Genomic DNA, 24,496 nt, shown 5'->3' with positions numbered 1-24,496 from the left:
CAGGCTGGTCATTGGAGACGCTTCATGCTGAGCAGCAAAATGGCCGCCCGTCACCCGACTGACTCCACAGCGCTTTGAATTTAAATTCTTCTGCACATTAGGGTTTACACTATTATAACGGTAGTGCTCACGAACCAGTACGTTATTACGCGTGTATTTTCATTTTCTGACACTTTACTTGATTCTCCGCTCAGGCGTCGCTGTTCTTGTAGCCTCGACGAATGCCTCAAAAAGCTAGAAAAAAATCGCACTGAAGCACTTTAGCTAAGCTAGCTAGCACGCTAGCGTATCTTCATATGTGATTCCCGAGGTAAGTGGGTGAATTTTTTACTTTTCTCGGCGTTGCACTGGGATGTTGTTTGAATGCATGCGAGTGGGCTGCATCTTAATGGAATGCCATGCCACGGCGCTTGCAAACCAAGCTAGCGCCATTAACCTGGCTACTTGTAATTGCTGCTGTCACTGGATAATGCTACCTTAGCTTATCTGGCTAATGTTCGGTAGCATTAGCGCCGTTTTAGCTGTATTTTTGGCACTGCGTTAGCTGAGCTGGGTATTTGGCCCTCTTATGTGTTTGCTGTTCAAGAACGTTGTGTACACTTAATAGAGCAGTTACTGAACTTGCGTTGGTTTGAACTCGTTAATGTCTGCTGTGCACCGTGTCCACGTATTTTAGTCTGAACCCCTCCTTAACGTTAGCCTCGACGAAATATTTTATTAGCAGCAGCTGCTGAACTTGCCGCTTGTGTAAACCTGAAGGGGCGAGGATGAATGTGTCTGACTATTTCAGCTAAAGCGGATTTATTCACCCGTGTCTTCGGTTTTTGAATATGCCTTTCCATTTAAGCTCAAAACTCAAACCTTTTTGTGCTGTGGGGCTAGCTGCCGAATGCTGGTGAGCTTGGAATAACGTTGACAGGTATGTCACGCATAAGCTGCTGGATAAGGTTTACTATACTGCAGATCTGACAGATTGAAATAACATCGTGATGATGTCTGGCTTTCTGATACTTTTGGCCTGAGATCATAAATGCTTCAAGGACGATGACAAGTCGCTGTCCCCAAATGTAGGAATCCTGCTTTATGGAAGTGTTAACGACACGAAGCAAAAACGAAACCAACATAAGACCGAGGCAGCCGGAGCATACCAGATTGCTTGGGTTTTGCTTTAAACGAGCCCCTTTAAAGGAGAAAACTAACGACTTGTGTTTTAACGTGCTAACATGAACCCAGACATGCTAATGTTGCGGTTATTGCCATATTGTAATGCATACATGATTTACATTTTGCGCATTTACGGGCGCTTCCCTGGTTCCGCTCTAATAGAAATGAATGACATTTCTATCACCCTGTTAAATAAACAGTATAAACCATTCGTTTCTTTTAAAAATCGTAGTATAGCTCAGCTGTTCCATCTTCAAACTGAAAAATCTAACAATACCATGTTTAGCTTGTCCCTGACATCCATCCTGCTCTAGGGATCATAGAGGAGCTATGGGGAATCCTAATGACAATGCACTCTTTGCTGTAGCTGAAATCTGCTTTTTTTATTATTCTTATTTTATTTATTTAAAGCCAGTAAAGAGTATGATTCTGGGTTTGTAACTGCCAGCACACTGTCTCAAAAACAAATCTAGATTTCAAACTTTCAGTTTATCTGTTATGGGTTCCTGGATATGTAGGTCCAGTCAATCAAGCTTAACTGATTGGACCTACAGGACCTAAAGGTCCATTTATCCAATTGTCCAGTGGAAGTGTAGTGACAGAGATTGTGTCTGATATGGAGTTAGAATTAAATGTTTTCTTTTTTTTTTCCCTTGAATAAATTTGGTTTACAGGAAAAATCTAGAAAATATGAAAACAAACTGTTGCTTGTTCTAATATAGTTGATACAAAATTACAATTTTGAATAGCCTGCTATTTTTTCTACAGAAGAAAGGAGCATCAGGACAGGAGCAGTAGTTCATGGAAGACAAGAAAAGGAAAAAAGACGAAAAAAGGAAAAGGGAAGCCTCTCAGAAGGTGAGATTTCATGTCCTCTAGGACAGATATTCTCAAATTCAAATGAACGTTTGTATCTTGACACAGTATGCAGGCAGTAAAATATGTGCACATTCACCCATATCATTTAAAATGGCAGTTCTGCATGGATATATGTATGGTTCTATTAAAGTGACTTCAGTGTGCTCCCTTATCTCAGGTGGACACATTTGAACTGTCACATTAAGTCAGTGGGTTCAACAACAGCATTTAGTTTGGATTTTGAATTTTTGATCTTACATTATGCCATTTCAGATTTTTGGTATACACGTATATACAATTTAACTATGTTTGACAAGATACCTGATTCATGATCTTGGCTAATTTGGGCTTCCTGAAGCTATGGAGTTGCAGTCAACACTGCAGCTGTTGAACTTGTTGCAATGAAATCTCTTGTCCTTAAATGTCCTTAGATGTTACATTAATTTTGTGAGGACTAAATGTTGACAGATTATGTGAATAGTGAAAGACTAATAATATAAAAAAAAACCGTTTCCTTTCTTTGTCTGGCTCAAAAAGAAACAAAAAACAAACTAAATTTTAACACGACTTTCTGCTTCTCTTCATTTTAGGTTGCAGAGCAAAAAAACAAAGGTAAGCAGCACAGTGATGTATTTTTATGGAGTTTGATATAAATATTAGTTTGCTCCTAAATCTTTTTATGTCTAAAAAGATTGTGATGGCATCACAGTCACAGTAACATTATTTCTCTAGCTTAATAATGTGTTGGACAACACTTGATGCATTTTTTTAATTTTTAAACGAGAGCACATTCATCTGCATCAGCGATTTCTTTGTTTTATAGTCCAGTTTGTTATCCATTTCTGGCAAATGCTTGATTAGAGGTTACATTTGAAGTAAATAAAACTTGCATTCTTAAAATGCACCTGCTTAAACAAATATCTCTCTCACCTCCTTGCACTTCTTGTAGTGCCAGACTTGACTAAGCCGGCTTCTGCCCAGTCTTCTGCTACCCAGAGCAGCTCTGCCTCCCCCAGCCCTGGACCCACCCCCTCTGCCTCCCCATCTCCAGCCACCTCAGGCCCTGGCAGTGCTGCCACCCCATCACAGGGCGGCAACAATGCCAAGCGCCTGGCAGTGGCCAACGGACAGCCCACCTCCACCACCAGTTCTTCCTCCACCGCTGGCGGCTCCAGTGTTGCTGGAAACAGCAGTGCAAGTAGCGGAGGCGGAGCTCAGGCGCCTCAGCAGCCACCGCGCTACATGCCGAGAGAAGTGCCGCCACGATTCCGCTGCCAGCAGGACCATAAAGTGCTACTGAAGAGGGGTCAGCCGCCACTGTCCTCCATGCTGCTGGGAGGGGGGGTGGGAGGAGATGGCCCCAATGCAAACATGGCTGCTGTTTCAGGTAAGTGTTAACAATGCTGTTGGTCACAAGTATTAAAGCGGGTTTGTCAACTAATCACAGGGTGGTGTTTTTGGTGTAGAGTCTCCTGTCTGCTTGCTAAAGAGTAATTTGAAAAAGGAGTTCCTCACGATGGCAGGCAAGCATTGAAGGCCTGCAACCTGTGATGTGTTTGTGAAATAGAGGCTATTGTCACACATTAATTCTGGGAAATGTCAGGAAAATCAAGTTAATGCATAATCTAGATGGTTTTCTCACATAGCAGAAAACAGGAGATGGGTGATTAAACCAGTATTGTTTGTATTATTAGTCAAGGGTGCTACCTTGGCCATGTGTGAACAGAGCAGAGAAGATGTCTGCTTCCTCACTGTGAATTCTCAGAATTGTTTCCTGTCTGATGTGACTGACTCAAACATTTGGAGCAAATGTAAACATTTGAAGCTCCACCTGGTGTGTCTCTGCATGTTTGGAAACCGCTGTTGTAAAGCACTGTCTGATCCGCAAGCGTTACATAGCTCTGTCAAAGCACAGGTCATTTACTGCATTATTTAATGTTTTTTGTTCTTTTTTTGTTTTGTTTTTTTAACTGATGAAGAGTCTAAAGTTGCTCTTTTGTGGGATTTACTTTTACAGATTCCGGCACAGCAGCCTCCTCATTGGCTCTCACCTCATCATCAGTTGCTGCTTCTACTACTACTTCTAATTATGCAAATTCCATGTGGGTGGCAAGCTCAGGCAGCCAGGCCTCCTCTCAGGGCAGGGAGAAGGTGATTGTTGATGGCAATGACCTAGAGGAGTGGCCTAGTATTGCTGGCAGTGATGGAGGGAGCAGCGGCAACAACGGAATGCCTGTGAATAGCATTAGTGCCTCTGGCAACCAATCCTCACCCACTTCCTCGTTCTCTTTGCCCAATGAATGTATGCAGTCGTCCAGCAGTTCAGCGTGGGTGACGGCTGCCTCCCAGGGTCATCTTGGAGGAGGTATTGCAGTAACTGCAGCTGGGCCTCTGCTACAACAGTCCTCCTCACTTTCCAAAGCCCCCGCTGTGCCAGGGAGCCATGATGCCAGTGGCTCCGTTGATGGCAGCAGTGGGATTCCAGGTGCCAACTTCAATCCAAATGCCAACCCTTCAGCCTGGCCTGCACTGGTGCAGCAGGATGGCCCCGCTGCTGTAGGTGAAGGAGGTCAGTCTTCCTTTCACCATCAGGGCCCTGGCGGGTCTGCCAACAACTCTGCTTCCCTAGGGGCAGCCGGTGTCCTGGGGGGTCACCCATCTTTATCTGTGAATCAATCAAACACCCATCAGCACCAACTTCACCAAATGCCATCCAGAGACAGAGAAATGGGTGGAGGGAATTGGGATAGTAAATCAGCGGGACCAAAAATTGCGGGGGGAGAAGGGATAGGGGGAGGAATGGACCATGGTGCGGGAGGAAGTGGGATGAGTGAAGAGCACAGCCTTGTCTCCTCATGGAGAGGCCAGCCTTCTTACCCTGCAGCTAACTCCAAAAAGGGTGCCTCAAGGACTGATGGTTGGGAGAGTGGAGGAACTTGCACGGGGGTATTTGGAGCTGCAGAAGGGGATAATGGGACTTCAGGTTGGGGTTATCCAAGTTCCACAAGTGGGGTTAATGTTTGGGGTAGTGCTGGAAATGGGGGCAACATGACTCAAACCTCTGGGGTATCTCAGGGAGGGTGGGGGTTATCGGGAGATGGTGGTGAAAGAGGGATTTCTGGTAGTGAGTGGGGTGGAAACTCTGGTGGGGTTGGTGGACCGAATCCAGGAGGTGAGGGAATGAGTGGAGCCTGCAGCAGTAACAGCAGCAGTAGTGGAGGCAGCACAGCAGGGAACCCGCCCACTGCTTCCTCCTCTTCCTCAACAGCCACCACTACTACCAGAGCCTGGGACAATCAGAAAGGAGAGAGTGAAACGGGAGAATGGGGTGAGGGTGTAGGAGGACAAGGAGGATCGTCGTCCAGTGGTGGAAATTCTAGAAGTGGGGGCGCGCCTAATAGCAGCCGACCACGTCGGCAGGCAGTTGATGCAGAAGCTGCCTTACAGAGCCTGCTAAATCGCTCTGATCTGGATCCTCGGGTCCTGTCTAACACAGGCTGGGGCCAGACACAGATCCGCCAAAACACAGAATGGAACATTGATAAACATGCAGGACAGAGTAAAGGTGGATCCTCATCAGCTACATCAAAACATCCACCTTCTCTCGGTGGTCCTTCTCAATATTCTAGTGGACCTAGGACCTTAAGCACTGATTCTGTGACTCCAGGGGTCAGCCCTTCCCTGGTTCCATCCACTGGGTCCTCTGGTGAGGGCTGGGAGAGCAGCAGCAACAGTAGCAGTAGTGGGGCTTCTTTGTCTGGGAGAGCCCCACCACCTATCGGCCCCAACATGAGAAATATTGGCGTATCACAATCTGGGCCAGTGACTCCAACTGGACCTGTTATAGGGTCAGGGGTAGTGCCAGGCCCTAGCCAACAGGGGAAAGCTACAGGCTGGGGTGGAGGAGGGATGGGGGCTGGGGATTGCCAGGAAGCCACAGGTTGGGGTAGTGATGAATACAGAGGCAATAGTAGAGGAGAAAAAGGAGGATGGGGTGATCTTGGGAAACAAAGTGACTCTGTGACTGGATGCTGGGGAAGAAGTCAGGATGAAAAAGGGACAGGAGGGTGGAAAGACATGGGTGGGAATGGAGGGGGTGGGTGGGGATCAGAACAGAAGGCTGGGGTAGGTAAGAATTGGGGAGAGCAAGACTCCAAATTAAACAGTGGTGGAGGAGGGTGGGGAGATGAGAGGAAGAATGGAGGAGGGCACTCAGGTGGGGATTTAGGTGTGGGTGGGTGGGGAGACTGGGGTGAAAGTGCTCCCCGGAGGACCTGGGGGGCAGGGGGTACAGGTGGTGGAGGAAGTGGAGGAGGGGGTATTGGTGTTGTTGGAGGCATGGGGTCCAAACCCCAACAAAGTTGGAGTGGAGGAAACAAAATGCACCAGATGCCAAACAGCCAGTCGGGCTCCATCACAGGCCCACAGGCACAACTGCAACAGCAACAATCACAGCATCCACAGCTGCACCAAGCAATGGACCAAGGGGCTATGCAAGGGGGTGGGGGGAGGAAACTCATCTCTCAAGCCCAGAATCAGAACCAAAGCTCAGGCTGGACTTCAGGGCCCATCCCTGGTGTCCCTGGAGGAGATGGAAGTGGATCTGAACCAAGCGGCTGGGAGGAACCCTCGCCGCAGTCCATAAGCCGGAAGAATGAAGTAGATGATGGAACATCAGCATGGGGAGACCCAGATCATTACAAACCGGTCAACCTGTGGGATAAGAACAGTGGTCATGCAGTCCAGGGCCAGGCCCAGGGCCCGGCCCAGGCCCAGCAGCAGCAACAGCAGCAACAGCAGCAGCAACAGCAACAGCAGGGACCTCCAGTGCAGCAGCAGCCCAGCAGGCAGACTGCAGCACTTGGAGGTAACAGAGACTTCAACACTGGACCTGGGAAGTCTTCCGCTATGGGTAAGTTATTAGGAATTTAATTTAACTAACCAGGGTGTAATCATAAGTTCCATAACTCAACCCATACAAATCCACAACAATACCTGATAATTTTTTTTTTTTATCAATTTCTTGTTCCAGTTCGTCTCCCTGTTCACCTCTGTTAATTTCTTTTATCTGACTGTTTGCATTTCCGCCATCATGTCAAAGTGTACTCAAAGAGCAGTGATAAACTTATGGAGGAAACTGATCTGTCCTAGATATTGAGAATCATTGCTGGTAATCATAGCTGGCCTCAGATTCCAAACAGGACTTTTTAGTGGTATAGTTATAGTTTTCAAACCTGAATGCAACCTGCCGCATGCTTATCATTTCTGTCACTGTTTATTATTTGTGCATTTTGAATTAGTCTCCCTCAGGGTCAGACTCAAGTCTGCGTAAAGACATTACTCACTGAACGTGCTGCGCAAAAAAACAATGCGAAATTCAGAATTCTACGGATCAGAACCAGCCAAATAACCTGTATACACACCAAGCGCGTTGCATTTTTGTAGAATTCTTTTTTTAAAGACTGAAATAAAAAATGAGGTTGACATGAAGTGATGAAGAGCTGGTCCTGATGTTTATAAACAAGAAAATGAAGAAACAAATTCTTGGTTCATCCAGTTCTCACAGGAAGGCAGGAGTAGGGAGAATTTCATGGTTTGATCCAGGAGTTGAAGATGTATCACGGCTTTCTTACGTATGAAAGGATGTCATAGGCGAGTTTGAACACTTCTTGGCAGAGTTGGGAACACAATTTCAGAGAGCCGAGTGTGTTTAGCTGTGTGTCTGAGGTAAAATGGTATCATTTTATTATTTCCATATAGGGCTGCTCAATTAATCACGATTACGATCTGGGCTTTCAACGATCATTAAAAATGACTGAGCCGATTATTAGCCCCTCCCTCATTTATCCGCGACACCTTAAAGGCCGGTCCGTGAAAATATTGTCGGGCATAAACCATCCGTGGCGCAAAAAAGGTTGGAGACCGCTGATTAAGAGGACCTGAGGGAAGCTCGGAAAGCTAAGCAGAAGTTATTTGGAGAGTGACTGCCGTTGGTTGAAAAGAGAGGTAAAAAAAAAAAAAAAGCTTCAGTGGTGTTGCACACTATTTTATATTATTTTTTTAAAGTCATTGTTAACCCTTTAAAGCCGGTCAGAGCAGCACGCTCCGTTTTGCGTAACTATTTTTAAATCCCTGTAGAACCTGAACCGCGTAAGCTAGCGCAATAATTTGTTTTGCATATGAAACCGGAGGAGTTGTACTTACATCTTATGCCATCAGCTTGTCCTCGGTCACGGTTTCCTTCCACATAAAGCTTTGCAAAAATTGCATAAAAAGCGCTTGCAGGAACAAAAATATAATATTCCAGAAACACGCTTTGCCGTTCCTATCAGCTGTTCGTAACACTTCCCACAGTGAAATGATGCACATGCTGTTTTCTTTGCAAATTTGCATCATAGGATTGTTTTTTGTTTTTCCTGCAGTATATAAAAATTGCTGTATCTCCAAAATAAAACTATGAAGACACTCAAAATAAATTTCCTGTTGTTGTAAACAATTTTTTGCAACTTTATTGTTTTTAAAGTTTTGAGGGATAAGCCTCTTAAATTTCTCCAAGTAGAAATATATGTAAACAAAACAAAAGCGATTTTCAATTTTTTTTGTAGTTTATTGCACTTTTTTGCAATTTATGTAATTACTATGGACTTAATGCATACATATTATTAAAATATGGGCTATAACAGTTGTATTGATGTATAGCAACTTGAAATGCTCCCACAAATGGCACTACAGCATGTAAAAAAAAAAAATATATATATAAGCTCTGGTGGACTTGGTTCTATAGTAGGTCTTAAAGGGTTAAATAAATATTGTCAAATAATCGTGATCTCAATTTCAGTGAAAATAATCGTGATTATCATTTTTGCCATAATCGAGCAGCCCTATTTCCATATCAGTGAAAATACACAATTGTTGTGATTGGCTGCATTAAGAATGGGCGAGCCTGAAAAATATTTTTAATGCAGAAAAATATTCATATAGATTTTACGCACCCGGTGTGAAAAAGCCTTTAATCTGAGGAAATGCATTTGGCACAAACCACTTTAACTTTAGTTTGTGTCTTTGTACACTGGCACACGTGCATACCAGTCATCATTGTTGATCACCACCCACTCGACTCACCAGATTTTTGTTCCCTTTGACTTTTATCTTTCCCCAAATTTAAATTGAATGGTGACCATTTTGTATACACTGGAGGATTTTAAACTCTCAAGTGGTTCACAAGCAGGGTTTCTGTGCAGGAAGTGTTGCCTTGTTGCAGTCTTGAAGTGGAGGTCAGACCACTTTAGATCAGATAAAGCCGATACAGTTAATCTGAATGCATTGTTTTCACTTTAGATGAGTGATGAAACATTTCTTCCTTTGAAAGCATTGTGTCTAGGTGAACTAGATCAGGTATTGTTGGTTGTTTTTTTGTTTTGTTTTTTGTTTTTGTTTTGTTTTTGTTGTCTTTTTTATAGCCAGAGTTGCTGAACTCGTTCACACCTTATACATTGTTACACATTGTAATGTGAAAATGAGAAAGGTCTGATTTGTGCTATGATTTATTTTTTTATCTTTTTTGGAATAAAAGTGATCCCATTGGTTAGTAAGATTTTCTTGTGGTTAAACACAAGGATATTATGTTAAATGTACTGAAATCAAAACAAAACAGTTTTCTGTATAATTGCTTTGTATAAATTGATATTTGTTCATTGCTTAAACAGCAATTTGAAGAAGCTGAAGTTTGCCACCAAAAATCACTGTTTGAATGAAGTGAACAAATCAGAAATCCACTGTTGAATGTGCAGTTTTAATGGGACAGCTAGAGCAACTGTTATATAGGTCATCACTGAAGTTTAGTGTTATAAGATAGCAGCTCAGCCATGGGAAAGTAGTCAACCAAGCAGCAGCTTGACGTTTTTGCAGTCGTGACTGTGGAACCACAGTAGCAGTGAAGCGTCATTGCTGACTGATAGCGGAAGCCAGTATGGTTGCAGACAAAACACTTTGATTTTTGGATCAGTGAGCCAGACCACATGAAGCCATGAACTGTTCAAAGAAGTGTCCTTTGTGTAGACTCTTATTTTTTTACTTCCCCTGTAAAAACAAACAAATAAACATTGATTAAAAGAAGCCTCTTTCTTGTTTCTCACCTTAACCATGCCCATGTGTATCTGCAGGTCCATCAGGCTGGGGGAGCACTTCCCCAACTAGTCCTACAGTAGACAATGGCACAGCAGCTTGGGGGAAGCCTAGTGATGCTCCGACTGGTTGGGGAGACCCTGATGATGCTGGAGGAAAGACAACATGCTGGGGAAACCCTTCTTCAAATCCCATCAAATCTGGTCAGAAAATCAGTTTTAAACGAAACCACGTCTTTGAAACGAATCGCAAGTGTTAGTCATACAGTCTGATTTTGAGGTTTGCATTGGTTGTACCGGGTTTTGTTATGATGCATGATGCAGTAGACACACAACTAAAGTGTTTGTATTTATATAAATGTCATTTTCTAATGGCTTTAATCATAATCTGATAATGGCTTGTAACTTTTATTCTGCAGGTTCAAAGACTATGCAAGATGGCTGGGGGAACAAAGAGAGCCCTGTGGCAGCATCACGTAACCCAAGCTGGGAGGATGAGGAGGAAGGTGGCGGCATGTGGAATAGTACTGGCTCCCAGGGAAGTGGGTCATCTTGGGGACAGGGAAGCAATGGTGGCTGGGGTCAGAGCCACAGTGGGAAGAAGCCCAGCAGTAAGGTGGGTTACTGTTGGGGAAAATTGATCTCTGTAAAGGAAAAATCAATTATTAAGTGGAAGGACAGATGTCCTTAACAGGTTCTGTTTTATTAAAAAAAAAACAATTAAATTATTTGAAGTAATTTCATGAGTTTTTTTTTTTTTTAATATATTTATTTAGCCATCATTTAGTCTTGTCAACATTCCTTAGGAGAGATAAAATAAATGGTAAATGGCCTGTATTTGTATAGCCCTTTACTTAGTCCTTATGGACCACAAAGCACTTTACACTACATTCAGTCATCCACCCATTCACACACTGGTGATGGCAAGCTACATTGTAGCCACAGCTGCCCTGGGGCGCACTGACAGAGGCGAGTAAACATACTTACGTGAATTAGTCCCACAATTGGAATGCTTTTATTGTGAATTCTTATAACAAAAAAAATCTTTAAAGTCATTTCCTTTGCTCTCCTTGTATTTGTCTCTTAGGGCCAATTGAAAGCTGGTGGAGGAGAGTCATGGATGGGCCCCATTAACAGACAGTTCTCTAACATGGGGTTGATGGTAAGATAGAAACGTTCTTACTTCTTGTTGTGGTAGGAATTCATACTAAAAATTAACATAAATTACATTTGACACGTTATAGTGTTCTGTGCAGTGAGTGTTAAAAGCAGTGCTCATGATGGTGAAATTGGGTTTCTTTGTTGGACAGAATGATGATCCCAGTGGCCCAAACATTGACCCAACTTCAGGTTCTATCCAGGAGAAGAAAATAGAGATGGATAAAAGAGGCATGGGAATGACTGATTACAATGGAGACATGAGGAAGGGAGGAAGAGGAGGAGGTGTGGGGGTGTCTTATCGTCCTCCTGGTTCCAAAGAGGCAGCACCTGGGGATGCTGGGGCTTATTATGACAAGGTGATGCCTCATTACCATGTCTTTGTATCTCGTGTCTTTCATGTCTAGATAACATGTTGTCTTTTATCATAATTTTTTCCTCTTGTGATTCTACCTTTTCTTCCTGCCTGTTCCATTTGCCTCATTTCTCCTTTCCTCAAACTTCCCCTACACCATAATATACCACCAAAACTGGTCTTCCACTGGCTGTCACTGTGACAGACATTGCCTTTGATCAATCAGGATGGGTGCCTTGGGGAGGAGGGTCCTTGCTCTCTGTACTCTCCACCCTCTGTCTACAAGCCCCATTCCCTCTTCAACCACTCTATCCCCTTTAGACAAGTAAGATAATCACTCCTTTTGTTTCTGCCCTAATGTCTTTAAAGTCCTTGTATAAATCTTCTGTTTTCATTAGATGTTCATAAATATGAAAAGTTTTACATCCACCTTCTGTCACATTCGGCTTAATTTTTTAAGATTTTCACATACTCCATCCTCCACTGTAGGTCATCTGACATTTAATTTTCTGTGTTTGATCGCAGGCTGGTCACAATATCTTTGGCAGTAGTGGAGGAATGGCTCAGTCCAGACATCAGCCAAGTATCCCGCAGATAAACCAGTCACCAGGGATACGAGCGCAAGTGCCTCATCAGTTCCTGTCACCTCAGGTATTAAAAATTTTTTTTTATTTAATAGATTTAAATTTAAATGACAGAAAAGTTCCTGTTTTTCCACTATCTACGATAAAAGTTTATTATTATTGTTTTAAATATTGGATAGTCTTGGCAATGAGCTACCAGAACTTATTCTGTAAGTTTTCACATTTATTATTTAGAAAAACTGAGACCTGTTTTTGAAATTGTACTTCATCTTCTTATATTAAGACATTTCAGGCACTAAATGTTTACTTAAATGTCTTTACTCTATTAGAAAGGGGAGAGTAACTGATCTAGCCCACTTGAAGATCAAAGTGGGCTATGTGGTGTAAATTTAGTTTGACATCTGCGTCATACATTAAACCATTCTCATTTTGTGCCATGTTGTTTTTATTGTTTATATCGGATGTAGCTGATACAAATGCAGAATGATTTCAACTTGGAAACTGTAAAGGCTGTACTTTTCTTTGTAAGCCAGATTTGCCTTGTAGCTGGTGTTATGTAACAAAATACTCATATTCTAGAGCCCTGCATTTTCTGGCATTGCTCAGTTTAGTACGGTTAGAATACATACATACATACATGGATACATACATTACTTATGTAATTACTTAATGAGTCTTAAGTAAAAAGTAATATGCTAATGTAGCATACATCATTCCTCATGTTCATAGATCTGCTGATCTGTCTGTAGACTTGGTTGGTGTCCAGTCATCTCTCATTTTTTACAATAAGCAACTCTTGCTTAACATTCTCATTTAAGTGAAAGCGATCAAAAGCCTTGTAACACCCTGCACTTAGCGAGACTATAAGAGTTAGTAAATGGTTAATATTTTAATATGGCCATACATTACAATTTCTTTTAAAAGTTAGAAATATTATGTATGTAGTCAGTTTTAGTTTTTACCAAAAAAAAAAAAAAATCAGTGTTTCAGACTGGAAAAGATTTCATGAAGCTTTCAGTCAGTGCATCTCTGTCACCAACTGATGAGACCATGTAAAGGGATTGAATGTTGATCAGGAAGAAGCTAATGTACTTGCTTATAGTTACAGGAAAGCAAAATGTTTCTTTGGTAACAGGTGTGCCCGTCTGCTGTCTGTCTCTAGGTGCCAGGCTCTGTGCTGAAGCAGATGCCCCCTCCCAGTGGAAACATGGGGGGAGTTGGTGGTGTGGGAGGGGTGGCAGGAGTTGGGGGAGGTGTGTTCCCTCCGCAGCTGTCCCCCCAGCATATTGCAATGCTCAGCAGCATCTACCCACCCCACATCCAGTTTCAGCTGGTGAGAAGCAGCATTATATGTCTCTGAAGGCTACTGCAGGGCTCCAGCACACATCTGCTAAGGGCATAGGCAAGGCTGTACGCAGCCACTGGAGAATCTGATCTGTACTTTTCGTACACCACCGTTACCAAGGCGTCATTCCCTCTGATTGTTACTTTCTCATATGTGTGACTAATTTTCATGCATAATTTGTGTGACACAGTCAGCATATATATGAAATTATGTAGCCAAATAGCTAGAAGGAAATTAATTTTTTTTTGTTATTTTTTTGTTTTTTGTTTTTTTTTGTAAAATCCATTCAAATACTTTTGCAGTGTGAAGGATGCAAAACAAAATGTGACCTAAAACTGGTCTTGAAGCAAACTTTTTCTCTTTTTTTTCTGGCTTGTACAGTGAACTTCCAAAAATATTGCTCTTAATTCTTTTTTCTTTATGTTGCGATCTCACGTCCTTTTGCATCTTTTTTAATGTCCATTCAGGCTTGTCAGCTCCTCCTCCAACAGCAGCAGCAGCCGCAACAACAACAGCAGCAGCAGCAGCAGCTACTGCAAAACCAGAGGAAGTTCACACCAAACACACGTCAGCAGACTGACCCTCAGCAGGTATATATACACACACACACACACACACACACACACACACACACTTCTCTCTTCTTGTTTTTTGTTTTTGTTTTTTACTTCCACCTCTTCAATGATTGTTCTTGTTTTTTGTTATATCATCTCAGCTGGCCAGGATTATGGCGGTGCTCCAGCAGCAGAGGCAGGTCGGGGGGTTAAGCAGCAGCTCCAAACTATCCCCCTCCCACCATGGTGGAGGAGGGGGTCCTAAACTGCCTGTGGCTGATCCCATGTCCCACCCAGGCCTGGCACCATCTGTGGCTGACCTGCACCAAAAAAATCTAGGACCATACTCTGGTAAACAATTACTTTTTAAATAAAAAAATGTCCTAAAACTGTTGTTTCAACAATGAAACTGAAACATTTTTTAATTTTGAAATTAACTGAATGTAGTGTAGGTTGGTTTTTTTTGTTTTTTGTTTTATGGCAGCTGTGGATTCACTTTACTACATATGTGTTAAAACAAAATAACCTTTGTAATATTTCTCTTCAGGGTTTGGATCTGGGGTGAACCTTACAGGTCTGGACCTGGGTGGCTCTGTGGTGGGGGGGCCTGGAGCCATGAAGGACCTAGGGGGTCAGCAGTCCCGTTTCAAGTGGATGATGGAGGGAAACTGTTCTCCAGACACTTCCTCATCTGAGAATGCGTTTCATAAAAATGGTGAGATTATAACTTTTTTTGAAAGTAATTTCATAGTGCAGGCAGAAAGGGTTAAGATTAGCTGTGAAGTCGCATCTTACTGTGATCGCTCTCTTCCTACCTACCAGGTCCTGTCACCCCCATAAAGATGCCAGGGGGCTCACCATATGCGCAGTATGACATGATGGTTGGAGAAGGGCTGAGTGACAGTTGGCATCGCACCCCTGGCAACAAGATGTGTGCCAAGCCTGCCTCCACACCAAGCTGGCCCCCTGGTTAGTGACTACCTTAAATCAAGATGATGATTATCAAATTTGTGCACTATATGTAACGAGGACGTGAAACACAACATGTATTACCTCTAATTTTAATCATAGACACCTGCTTTAAAAAAAAAGCTGTCATACATTATCAGTCTATGAAACTAGATTTAAAAATTCAGTGTTTTAAGTTAGTTGTTAGAGCAAATCTTGACATCAGTGACATCACTGTGTTGGTTGGTTGCTGTTAATAGCCCACCATTGGTTTATGTCAGCTAAACAGTGACAGAACCATTAACCCAGTGGAAAACAAGGAAACCAAAACTAAAAAGTACTTTAAGGGGGTCACTTCAGTACAGCAATGAGTTTTTCTCTTTTCTCTTAAGTGGTTCTTTGTTGATGCCAGCTGAGCTGAAATGGGAGAATCTACCCATTAGCCATCATGCTAGAGTTTATAGAGCACTTTATAAATGAGGACTGTGTGCAGAAAAGGGTGGCTCAGACTAACAAGCTGAAGTCTAAGGCTGGCCCCTCTGTTTAATTTTGCCTTGTTAGGTGTACAGATTGTCCCACCTGGCCAGCTAACACAAGAATTAGCTGTGCGCTGTAAGGAGATGGCCGGGTAGTGCTATAAACAGTAATTAATTAGTATTAATAAAAGCCAAAAAAATTAAGTTTGATCATTGTACTCAGCATGATTCTAATAGACTACACTCAGTAAATGATTGTGAAAAGAATAACCACAATGCTTAATTTTGTTACATTTTATTTTCATCACTGTCACTGCCAGCTGTCCACATGAAAAGTAGATGACATTCACAACACCAAACAACATTTCAGGAGGACAGTAAAGCTTCTGTTTCAACAAAATCGAAGTCTTAAAATAGTCTTATATGTGAATTTAGCCGTTTAACTAATAGCGGTTACCCAATGGTCACTTTAGAGTCTGTGCTCCTGACTTAATTGCCAATTACTGCAAGTTTGCAAAGTAGCTTACTAACTAGCAGGTATACTAGTTTTGAACACTTGAAACAACATCTGTGGATGTGATTTTCAGCTTAAAATTAGCAACTTTTAAAAAAATGTCAGTTTAGTTCGACATCTTCAACTAAAGCCAAGCTATTGTTAGCATAAGTGTACCTGCTGTTGGCTGTCTCCACACAGACTTCACAAAGCGAGCATGTTGCTTCTCCCAAAATATCCCTCTCACAGCAGAGTATCTGGTAAGGGTGGGTAGAGCTAGGGTGGCATCCCTGTGCAGTTACCATACCTGTATAAGGTGGTGTTTCTCAACCTCTCTACACCTCCGTATAGCACCAATTGTTATTTGAGCAATTTTTTGTCATAAATGTCTTTCATGCTTACTGGCTTGAAAACATAAACCATAAGGTGTCAAAGGTAACTTGTCAAATCATCTGTCAGCGCCATCTTCTGCCAACTACCTGTTAATTTGTCTTTCTTCCCCTCTGTAATAAGCTAACCACTTGTAATTTACTATGAACAGAAAAAAAGAACAACTCTTAATTTCGTGTAAAACCAACTAAATTGTGCTGTTTCATGTCCTCTTTAAGCCTGTAGGGTTAAAGTTTAGGCTTTTCAGGCTTTAACGGACCACATGTTTGTTTTTTCTTTAGAGTTCCAGCCTGGTGTGCCATGGAAAGGAATTGACCGTGTTGACCCTGAGTCTGACCCCTACATGACCCCAGGGAGCATGATGGGAAACACAGTGCCACCCACTCTCAATGATACAGAGCACCAATTGTTACAAGACAATACAGGTTAGCATTTGCGTGTCGACACCCGATACTCTTATGGATACCACTCCTCATATTTTGCTACCAAGTAAAGATATAAACAGGGAGTTGTGGCTCCTTTTTGCACAATGGCGCAGTCCAAAATTATATTTTTCATCTCATCTGCATTACTGAGCAGGTATGAGAACGTTCAATTTAGTTTTTTCACATAGATCAGTGTTTTTACTGCCAGTGCAAGTGGGTTTGTTTTCACAGTAAACTTGGTCGCAGCCTGCTGACACAGATTTTTCACTCTTGTGTTTTCCCTTATCTGACTAATTGGAAACAAGTGCTTAAAACTGAAACTAATGGCTTTCCTAAAGGTTTAAAAGGAAGGTTTTGTTTTCCTCCACTGTGATTGATTTCATAGTCGGAGAGAGTCACTGGGTTTTTTCCAGGATGTTGTTGTAACTTTGGTATAAAAAGTGTCATGAGTGTCACTTTTGTGGTGATTCAGCGCTTTATGACATGAAATAGAAAATTAATCTTCATTGGATTCATATGTTGTTTTCCAAATTTTGCTGATGTTCACTTGGCATGTATAAAAAGCAGTTTGACATTGGAAAGGTGCAACTTTAGCTCTACATATGTTACCCATGGAGGCTGTTTTTGCATCGTTTATGATCATTCATTTTATGGTTCTCACTATCTTTGTATGCAGATTCCACCCCTCCTCTCAACACCTTGCTGCCTTCACCTGGTGCCTGGCCCTACAGTGCCTCAGACAGTCCTCTCAACAACGCACACAACTCAGGTAACCATACACATGAATATATACCATCTTCCTTCTAGGCTTTTGGTTAATTTATCTACGTTTGTATTTTTACTTCATAATTTCTGGTAATAGTGAATTGTCGGGTTTTTAATAAACTCTACAAGAAGAGAAAGTAAATGAAGCAGTGAAAGAATTTCCAATATACATTTGAATTGGATTTGATTGCTTTGAAGGTCACAATTTTAACAGATTCAGGTTTAAATGTTATTCTGCAGATACTTGGATAATTTGCAGTGAAATCTGGACGGCACTTAAATATGTTAGAAAATTCTAGTCCTGGAAAACCATGGACATCAGGGAGTAGCTTTGTAATGAACCAGTTAAAAGAATATGGAATATATGTGTTGCTCCTTACATTAATCCACTGTCTGCAGATATTTTAAAGTATCCGTCTTGCCTGTGTCCTTTTGTCTCCTACAGCAAAGTACACAGAATACAAGACCAGCTGGCCCCCAGAGCCCATTGGACCTAAGTCTTGGAAAGCCAGTCGTGGCAGCAGCCAGACCCAGTTATCCCGCCCACCTCCAGGCCTAGCCAGTCAAAAGCAGCCATCGCCTTCCCCTTGGTCAGGAGGAGCCCCTCGATTGGCTGCCCGCAGCTGGAGTAGTGGCTCGAACAGCACTGGTAACGCTGTGACTAATTTTTCATGTTGTTTTGGTTTTTGTCTTTGAACGCAGTAATTTTTAAAAATGTTTAGTCAGGAGATTTAAAAAAAAATGTCTTTGATTACTGAAAGTGTTATTTTGAGCTAAAGAATCCATTTATATTTCATTTGGAAGATTAAGTGAGGCTCAGTTCATGCAGTGGGAAAGTTGTTCATCATTTATTTTGAGAAACTGGGAGGAAAAATAAAGTGACACTCCATGGATGACTCCTGTTACTAAGACCACTTTTCTCCTCGGTTTCTTTTCTGTGCAGGCTCGACCTGGAGTGACGGCAGCTCTCGAGAAACCTGCTGGTTGGTGCTCAGCAACCTCACGCCACAGGTACACAAACACACACATTCAGGCAGATCTGCAGAAAAAGAATTTCTCAAAATGCAGAGAAGAAAACAAATAAAACTATTTATTAATTAATTCAAACTGATTAGTCCATTTCACATTTGTATTAGCGGCAGTGGGAGCTGAGGCTAAAGCAGCCTCCTCCACCTCCTCTTGGGGTATCTCTAGCACTCCCACTCCCAGGCCAGATCAGAGAGGTCTCTCGTCCAATCCTGATCATGTGCCTGAACAAGTAGAACTGAGTCCTCTAAGTAATCTGTATTGTTGTAGAGTCTTTAACTTAAAGTGCTTTGAGGCAACAGTTGTGATTTGGCGCTGCATAAATAAAATTGAACTAAATTTCTCTGCTGAACATGGAGTCCAGTATTGACCACCCAAAGCATCTTTAAACAAATGTTTTATTTATTTATTTATTTAGTTATATATATATTTTTAAAGGCCTCATGATCACCATCTCTGTTGCCTTCCTTAATTCTTGGTGTGGTGCTGTTGTGGAAGCACACCTTGTAAGGTCTAGTGATCCCCAAAGCTATCTTAGCTGGAGCTAAATGCTTGTGACACACCAAACAGACCTGTGATTATTATCCAGACTTACATGATTCTCTATGAACCGCAGAAATCACCACCTATCTATAGCCAGCCCAACAGAATCTACTTAGACAGCCTGAAACTGCAGTGAAGGTCCATCATGGTTGCCCCTGATTTTGGCAGTGCTGTGTTTCAGTGTTTGAAACATAGCACATTTAAAAATCCCAGTCTGTTTGACATCTTAACCTATTACTGTCCTTTTAAGATCTTTCGTCTGCTTGTTTTTTTTTTTTTTTTTACTACAGATTGATGGATCCACTCTGAGAACCATCTGCATGCAGCACGGGCCGTTGTTGACCTTTCACCTTGGCCTGACCCAGGGCACTGCTCTGATTCGCTACAGCTCCAGACAAGAGGCAGCCAAGGCTCAGAGTGCACTTCACATGTAAGGAATTATTTTGATAACATCTTTTTAAAGTAAATCTTAAAGTAAAAGAAACTAAAGTAGCATCTTGGCTTAGCTTAATATGTTGACTAGAAGTGGTAGCAAATGGCTAGCTTGCCTTTATTCACCGTCAACAAAAAACCATCTACCAGTAAATCTAAAGGTCAGCATTATATTGTCCTAGTTTGTTTCATAATTGAGCATTTTCTCTGTAAAATATCATAACGCTTGACTTTCAAGAGTTGCAAAGATCCCTGTTACTGATCCCTGGAAAAGTGTTAAACCATTAAGTGTTGTTTTTACAATAAAGTTCAGAAGTTTAGAGGTGATCTGGATCCTGCAGAAAGAACAAGCCTAGTCATTTTCACTTGCTCGCAAACGTGATGTGTAGCAAACCATATTCTGGTATAGTTTCACTTTGTGTGTTTCACAGTTGTGTAGACTATACATCACAAACTGAGTGTTAAACTTTTGTTTGCAGTTCATTTTGAGGCTGAAAAGCCTTTTGAGGCCCTTCATTCATTACAAGTGTATGACGGACTTTCTGTTTACCCCAGGTGTGTTTTGGGTAACACAACCATCTTAGCGGAGTTTATGAGTGAGGAAGATGTGGCTCGCTACATTGCACATTCCCAGGCTGGAGGAGCAGGAAGCGGAGGAGCTGCAGCCGGCTCCCAAGGCTCCGGGCCTACAGCAGCCTCCATAGTTGGGGCTAACAGTAACGGAGGAAGCTGTGAAAGAGGTGGAGCAGGAGGAAACGGTGGGGTAGGAGGAGTAGATGGAGCTTCCACAGTCGGAGGGGTAGGAAATGGAGGAGCTGGGTCTTCCAGTTCTGCATGGCAAAGTCTAGAAAGCACAGGCAGCTCGTCGGACCAGTCTGCCACCCAGGGGCCCGGATTGGGCATTTTCACCCAATGGAGCACCAACGGCACCGGGATAGGTGGGGCCGGAGGTGTGGAGGCCGGAAGGCAGGGTCTGTGGGGAAGTGTGGGTGGGATGGGGGGGACAGGGTACCCCAGCAGTAGCCTCTGGGCTTCTCCGGCGCTTGAGGATCGTCACCAGATGGGCAGCCCCGCCTCGCTGCTTCCAGGGGACCTCCTGGGCGGGGGGGGCGACTCTATCTGAGGGGCCAGCTGACACACACGTTTTACACCTAAGGTGAAACACGTCATGCTCTGCATTGACGTGGAGAAAAAAAAGCTACACTGGTCATCCAACATAGACACTCAACAGTCATACTACACACAAGCTACATGCACACATTACTTTCACACAGACATTAAACCGCCTAACTTTAAATGAAGACAACAGTAAAACTTGAACCGGGGGAAAAAGGTGAAATCCATTAAACTCTTTAGGACGTAACTGGATAGCTCTTTGTCTTTGTACTTCAGACCACACACCTGCATTCAGAGACCCAATCACTCAGGCATGCACTGTAGACAGGCTCAGCCAGAGTCCTACACGTCAACAAGTTTAGCTATTGCTGTTTTTAGTGTGCCACTTTTTTTAATTTTATATTGCTATTTAATGGTCAAATCTCAAAAGTCAGACATGCAGACTGAGCCCTCTTAGACCTGGCTGGCGTACTTCGGAGTTCCCACTTTTGGAAGCTTAAGAGTGGGAAGGATCGGGACTTTATAAAAAATCTGGGACAGCGCCACACTACTGAGTCAAATGGACGATCAGCAACGTTTGAGATGCGCAAAAGGAAAGAGTCTTTTTAGTAGGTACCGACACGTCTACATTGGTGGGAATATGCCATCACTATGGGACCCAGGGTGGAAAAAACACAAAACAAAAAAAACAACATTAGCCAAACTTGCACTATATGCCTCTGGGTTTGTTGTTGACGCATCCTTCCACAAATCCCTCCATGTTTGAAACAGAGCTACAACACAACTACATAGACCTTAAAGAACAATTAAATGTTACAGCAGCAGTGGCCTTGGCTAACACCCAGCGGCCACCCACCCTCCATGTCAACAGCGTCGTCACACCTTTTCATCAGTTACACACTGCTCTTATATTTGACAAGCAAAATTGTATCTCCTTGTCGATGTGCGTTGGTTGTTTATCAGTTTGTTTTCTGTTTTAGAAGAAATGAGAAATGTGTGGAAAAAAACAGTGGAAATCCAGAGATGTCCTCTTATTTGCCCTTCAAACACTGACCTCGCTATTGTATTTTTTCTTACTCAAGAAATCAAGTTGGTTATTATATATTGTCATGATGTAATGGTGACTATGATCACATATTTACTCGCTGTACAAGGTGCCCTCCTGCCTGCCTGTGTGTGCATGAACTGAGTGTTGACAGTTACGACCGAATGGAGAAGGATGTGATTATGATGACAATTATATCGGGAGTGTCTGTGTTATTGCTGCAACATTGAATGTTTATTTTCCTTTTTTTCTTTTTTCTTGTCCATGAGAGATTCATGTGTGTGTGTGCGCGCGTGTGTGTGTGTGCGCGTGTGTGCGTGCGTGCTTGCCTTTGAACACTGATCTTCTCCAGTCAGGGAAGTGAATAGATGTAAATCTGACAGCTTACATTTGAGAGAAAGTGTGTGTGTGTGTGTGTGTGTGTGTGTGTGTGTGTGTGTGTGTGTGTGTGTGTGTGTGTGTGTGTGTGTGTGTGTGTACACATTTTTGCGTGCTTGACTGGATGTTGTGATAGCTAAAAAGTTCAAAAACATTGGCACTATTGCATTTGTCTCCTAAGTTGTGTTTTTAGTCGCTTTTTGTTTCCGTTTATATATATTTTTCTTTTGAATGCAATAAGAGAATATTTTGTTTTTAAGACGAAGCAACCAACCGAAGGCATTTTTATTAAGATGCCACATCTTACCATACCAAGCTGAGCTGGAAACAGTGTTTTACAGACACGTTAAAGACATTTTATGTTTTACTGTGTTTCTTTTTATTATGTATCAGTTTAAATTAAGTCAGTCTTTATTATCACTCCTGTTCAGGATGTTTTCCTTTGTTTCAGATGTTACATAAAAGGAGAGGAAATTAATTTAAAGCAGAAAAGAACAAGATAATAAAGGTTGAATTGAAGCACTGTCTTTTTTTCACTTTGTGCCTCTGAGTAGTTTTCTTGAGAAGTCGAGGGTGGCATAGACTGTTATTTGTGCTTTCAGGATTTTGTTTTCTAAGTATTTTTGTCTACGATTTGATGAACTAAATTGATTTTCTCTGACATAGGAAGGAACATTTAAAGAAAAAAAAGGTCATGGTCACTGAACTCACAAAACATCTTTTGACTTAAATCATACGCCAGTTATGATCTCACTATCAAATGTCTTAATAGGATAAAATGAAGTGTTGACATTTCCAGGGGTGAAATGTCAGATGGCATCAAAATGTTGGGTCATTAGTCAACCCTGTAATCAAAACAATTCGATTTTAGCTATTTTTTCTTTAGCTAGATACTCAATTGATAAAATGAATCTTCAGTAAACAGGAATGTCAGCCTGATACTTTTTTTTTTTTTTTTAATGTAGTAAATAAAATCTAAATGATAAAAACTGTGAAAACACTGGAATAGACACTTTATTTGTTAGATCTCCCTACTACTGGGTTGGATCCACTTTTACCTTCATAACTGCCGTAATTCTTCATGGCACAAATTCAACAAGGTGCTGGAAGCATTCCACAGATTTTGGTCCATATTATCATGATAGCACAGCTACTGAAGATTTGTCAGCTGCATATCCACGATTTCCCGTCACCTTCAAAGATGCTCCGTTGGATTGAAATCTGGTGAGTGGAGTACAGTCAACCAAATTGGTTAGAGGTGATCTGATGTGGTGCCTTATCCTGCTGGAAGTAGCCATCAGAAGATGGGTACACTGTAGATGGACACCACACCAGTGTGATCCACTGATACAAGCCAAAATGGGTTGATTCTTTCATGTTGTTTACACTAAACTGACTCTCATGTCTGAATATTGAAGCAGAAATTGAGACTCACAACACCAGCTGTTTTCCAGTCTTTAGTTGTCCAGCTCTGATCGATCCCCTAGTCTTCCTGTTCCTAACTGACAGGAGTGGTACCTGGCGTGGTCTTTTGTGTGTATGTGTATTGCGCATTCAGAGATGCATGCATAGCATATGGTTATTTGAAATCTTTCTGCCTACCTTTGAGCTCAAAGTCTAGCCATTCTACCCTGACATCAACACAACATTGTCATCTAGAGAACTGCTGCTCGCTGGATATTTTCTTTTTTTCAGACCATGCTCTGTAAACCCTAGAGATCAGCAGTTTCTGAAACGCTCTGACCATCTTGCACCAAAGTCACTTTAACCTCCATCCTAATCCTCAGTTTAAAATTCAGCATGTCTTCATGACTAAATGCATTGACCTGCTGTCATTATTAGTTATTTGTGCTAACTGACAGGTGTACCTAATAAAGTACACATCTGACTTTCAATCATTAATTATTTACCTTTTATTTGGGCGGGTAAAATTGTGGGATCACAGAGCGAATGAGCAACTTAATATGCAAAAACATTTAATGGGAACACAAATAAATAAATAAATAAATAGGATAATTAATAGAAAACTGAATAATAGAAGTAACGGAAACGATATTTTATTATTAAGTTTTAATATTTTAATTTTTTTATTTATTTATTTATTTTTTAATCCTGGCAGCTTCGGTCCTCCATACACAGGCACATAGCTTACTCCAGCAGACGCAGGGCGGTGATCATCTTATACTTCTCTATTGTGCTTTAATTTTAGAGTCTGCTGAGAGCGAGGGGAGATCAGAGTGCAGCTGGTGGCATCAGGGCGCTTCATTCATGCCTGCAAGCAGCAGCTCTCAGCAGCCCTGCTGCTTTAAGACAATCCG

At 42.1% G+C, this 24,496-nt stretch overlaps 1 protein-coding gene across 4 annotated transcripts; it reads left to right on the top strand.

The window, feature by feature from the left end:
• The first annotated feature begins 17 nt into the window (after nucleotides 1–17).
• Nucleotides 18–22,697, top strand: tnrc6ba (trinucleotide repeat containing adaptor 6Ba). Of its 4 annotated transcripts, none has more exons than XM_014409729.3 (22): nucleotides 18–310; nucleotides 1,936–2,022; nucleotides 2,613–2,634; nucleotides 2,972–3,409; nucleotides 4,040–6,934; nucleotides 10,185–10,349; nucleotides 10,565–10,761; nucleotides 11,233–11,307; nucleotides 11,456–11,662; nucleotides 11,864–11,983; nucleotides 12,184–12,309; nucleotides 13,405–13,575; nucleotides 14,055–14,177; nucleotides 14,303–14,492; nucleotides 14,689–14,856; nucleotides 14,964–15,110; nucleotides 16,730–16,873; nucleotides 17,550–17,642; nucleotides 18,084–18,287; nucleotides 18,582–18,649; nucleotides 19,498–19,637; nucleotides 20,195–22,697. In XM_014409729.3, the coding sequence occupies exons 2-22, from the start codon at nucleotides 1,966–1,968 to the stop codon at nucleotides 20,760–20,762; spliced, it is 6,318 nt and encodes a 2,105-aa protein (XP_014265215.3). In that variant the 5' UTR covers nucleotides 18–310; nucleotides 1,936–1,965; the 3' UTR covers nucleotides 20,763–22,697. The 4 variants fall into 4 exon arrangements, with proteins under 4 accessions (XP_014265215.3, XP_012776300.3, XP_014265217.3 ...); XM_012920846.4 differs by having other exon boundaries at nucleotides 19–310; nucleotides 1,933–2,022; XM_014409730.4 differs by lacking the exon at nucleotides 18–310 and adding an exon at nucleotides 352–919 and having other exon boundaries at nucleotides 1,933–2,022.
• The last annotated feature ends 1,799 nt before the right edge of the window (nucleotides 22,698–24,496 follow it).

Source organism: Maylandia zebra, linkage group LG8 (assembly GCF_041146795.1).
Source record: "Maylandia zebra isolate NMK-2024a linkage group LG8, Mzebra_GT3a, whole genome shotgun sequence".
NCBI lineage: Eukaryota > Metazoa > Chordata > Actinopteri > Cichliformes > Cichlidae > Maylandia > Maylandia zebra.
This window is presented reverse-complemented; position numbering and strand designations above follow the sequence as displayed.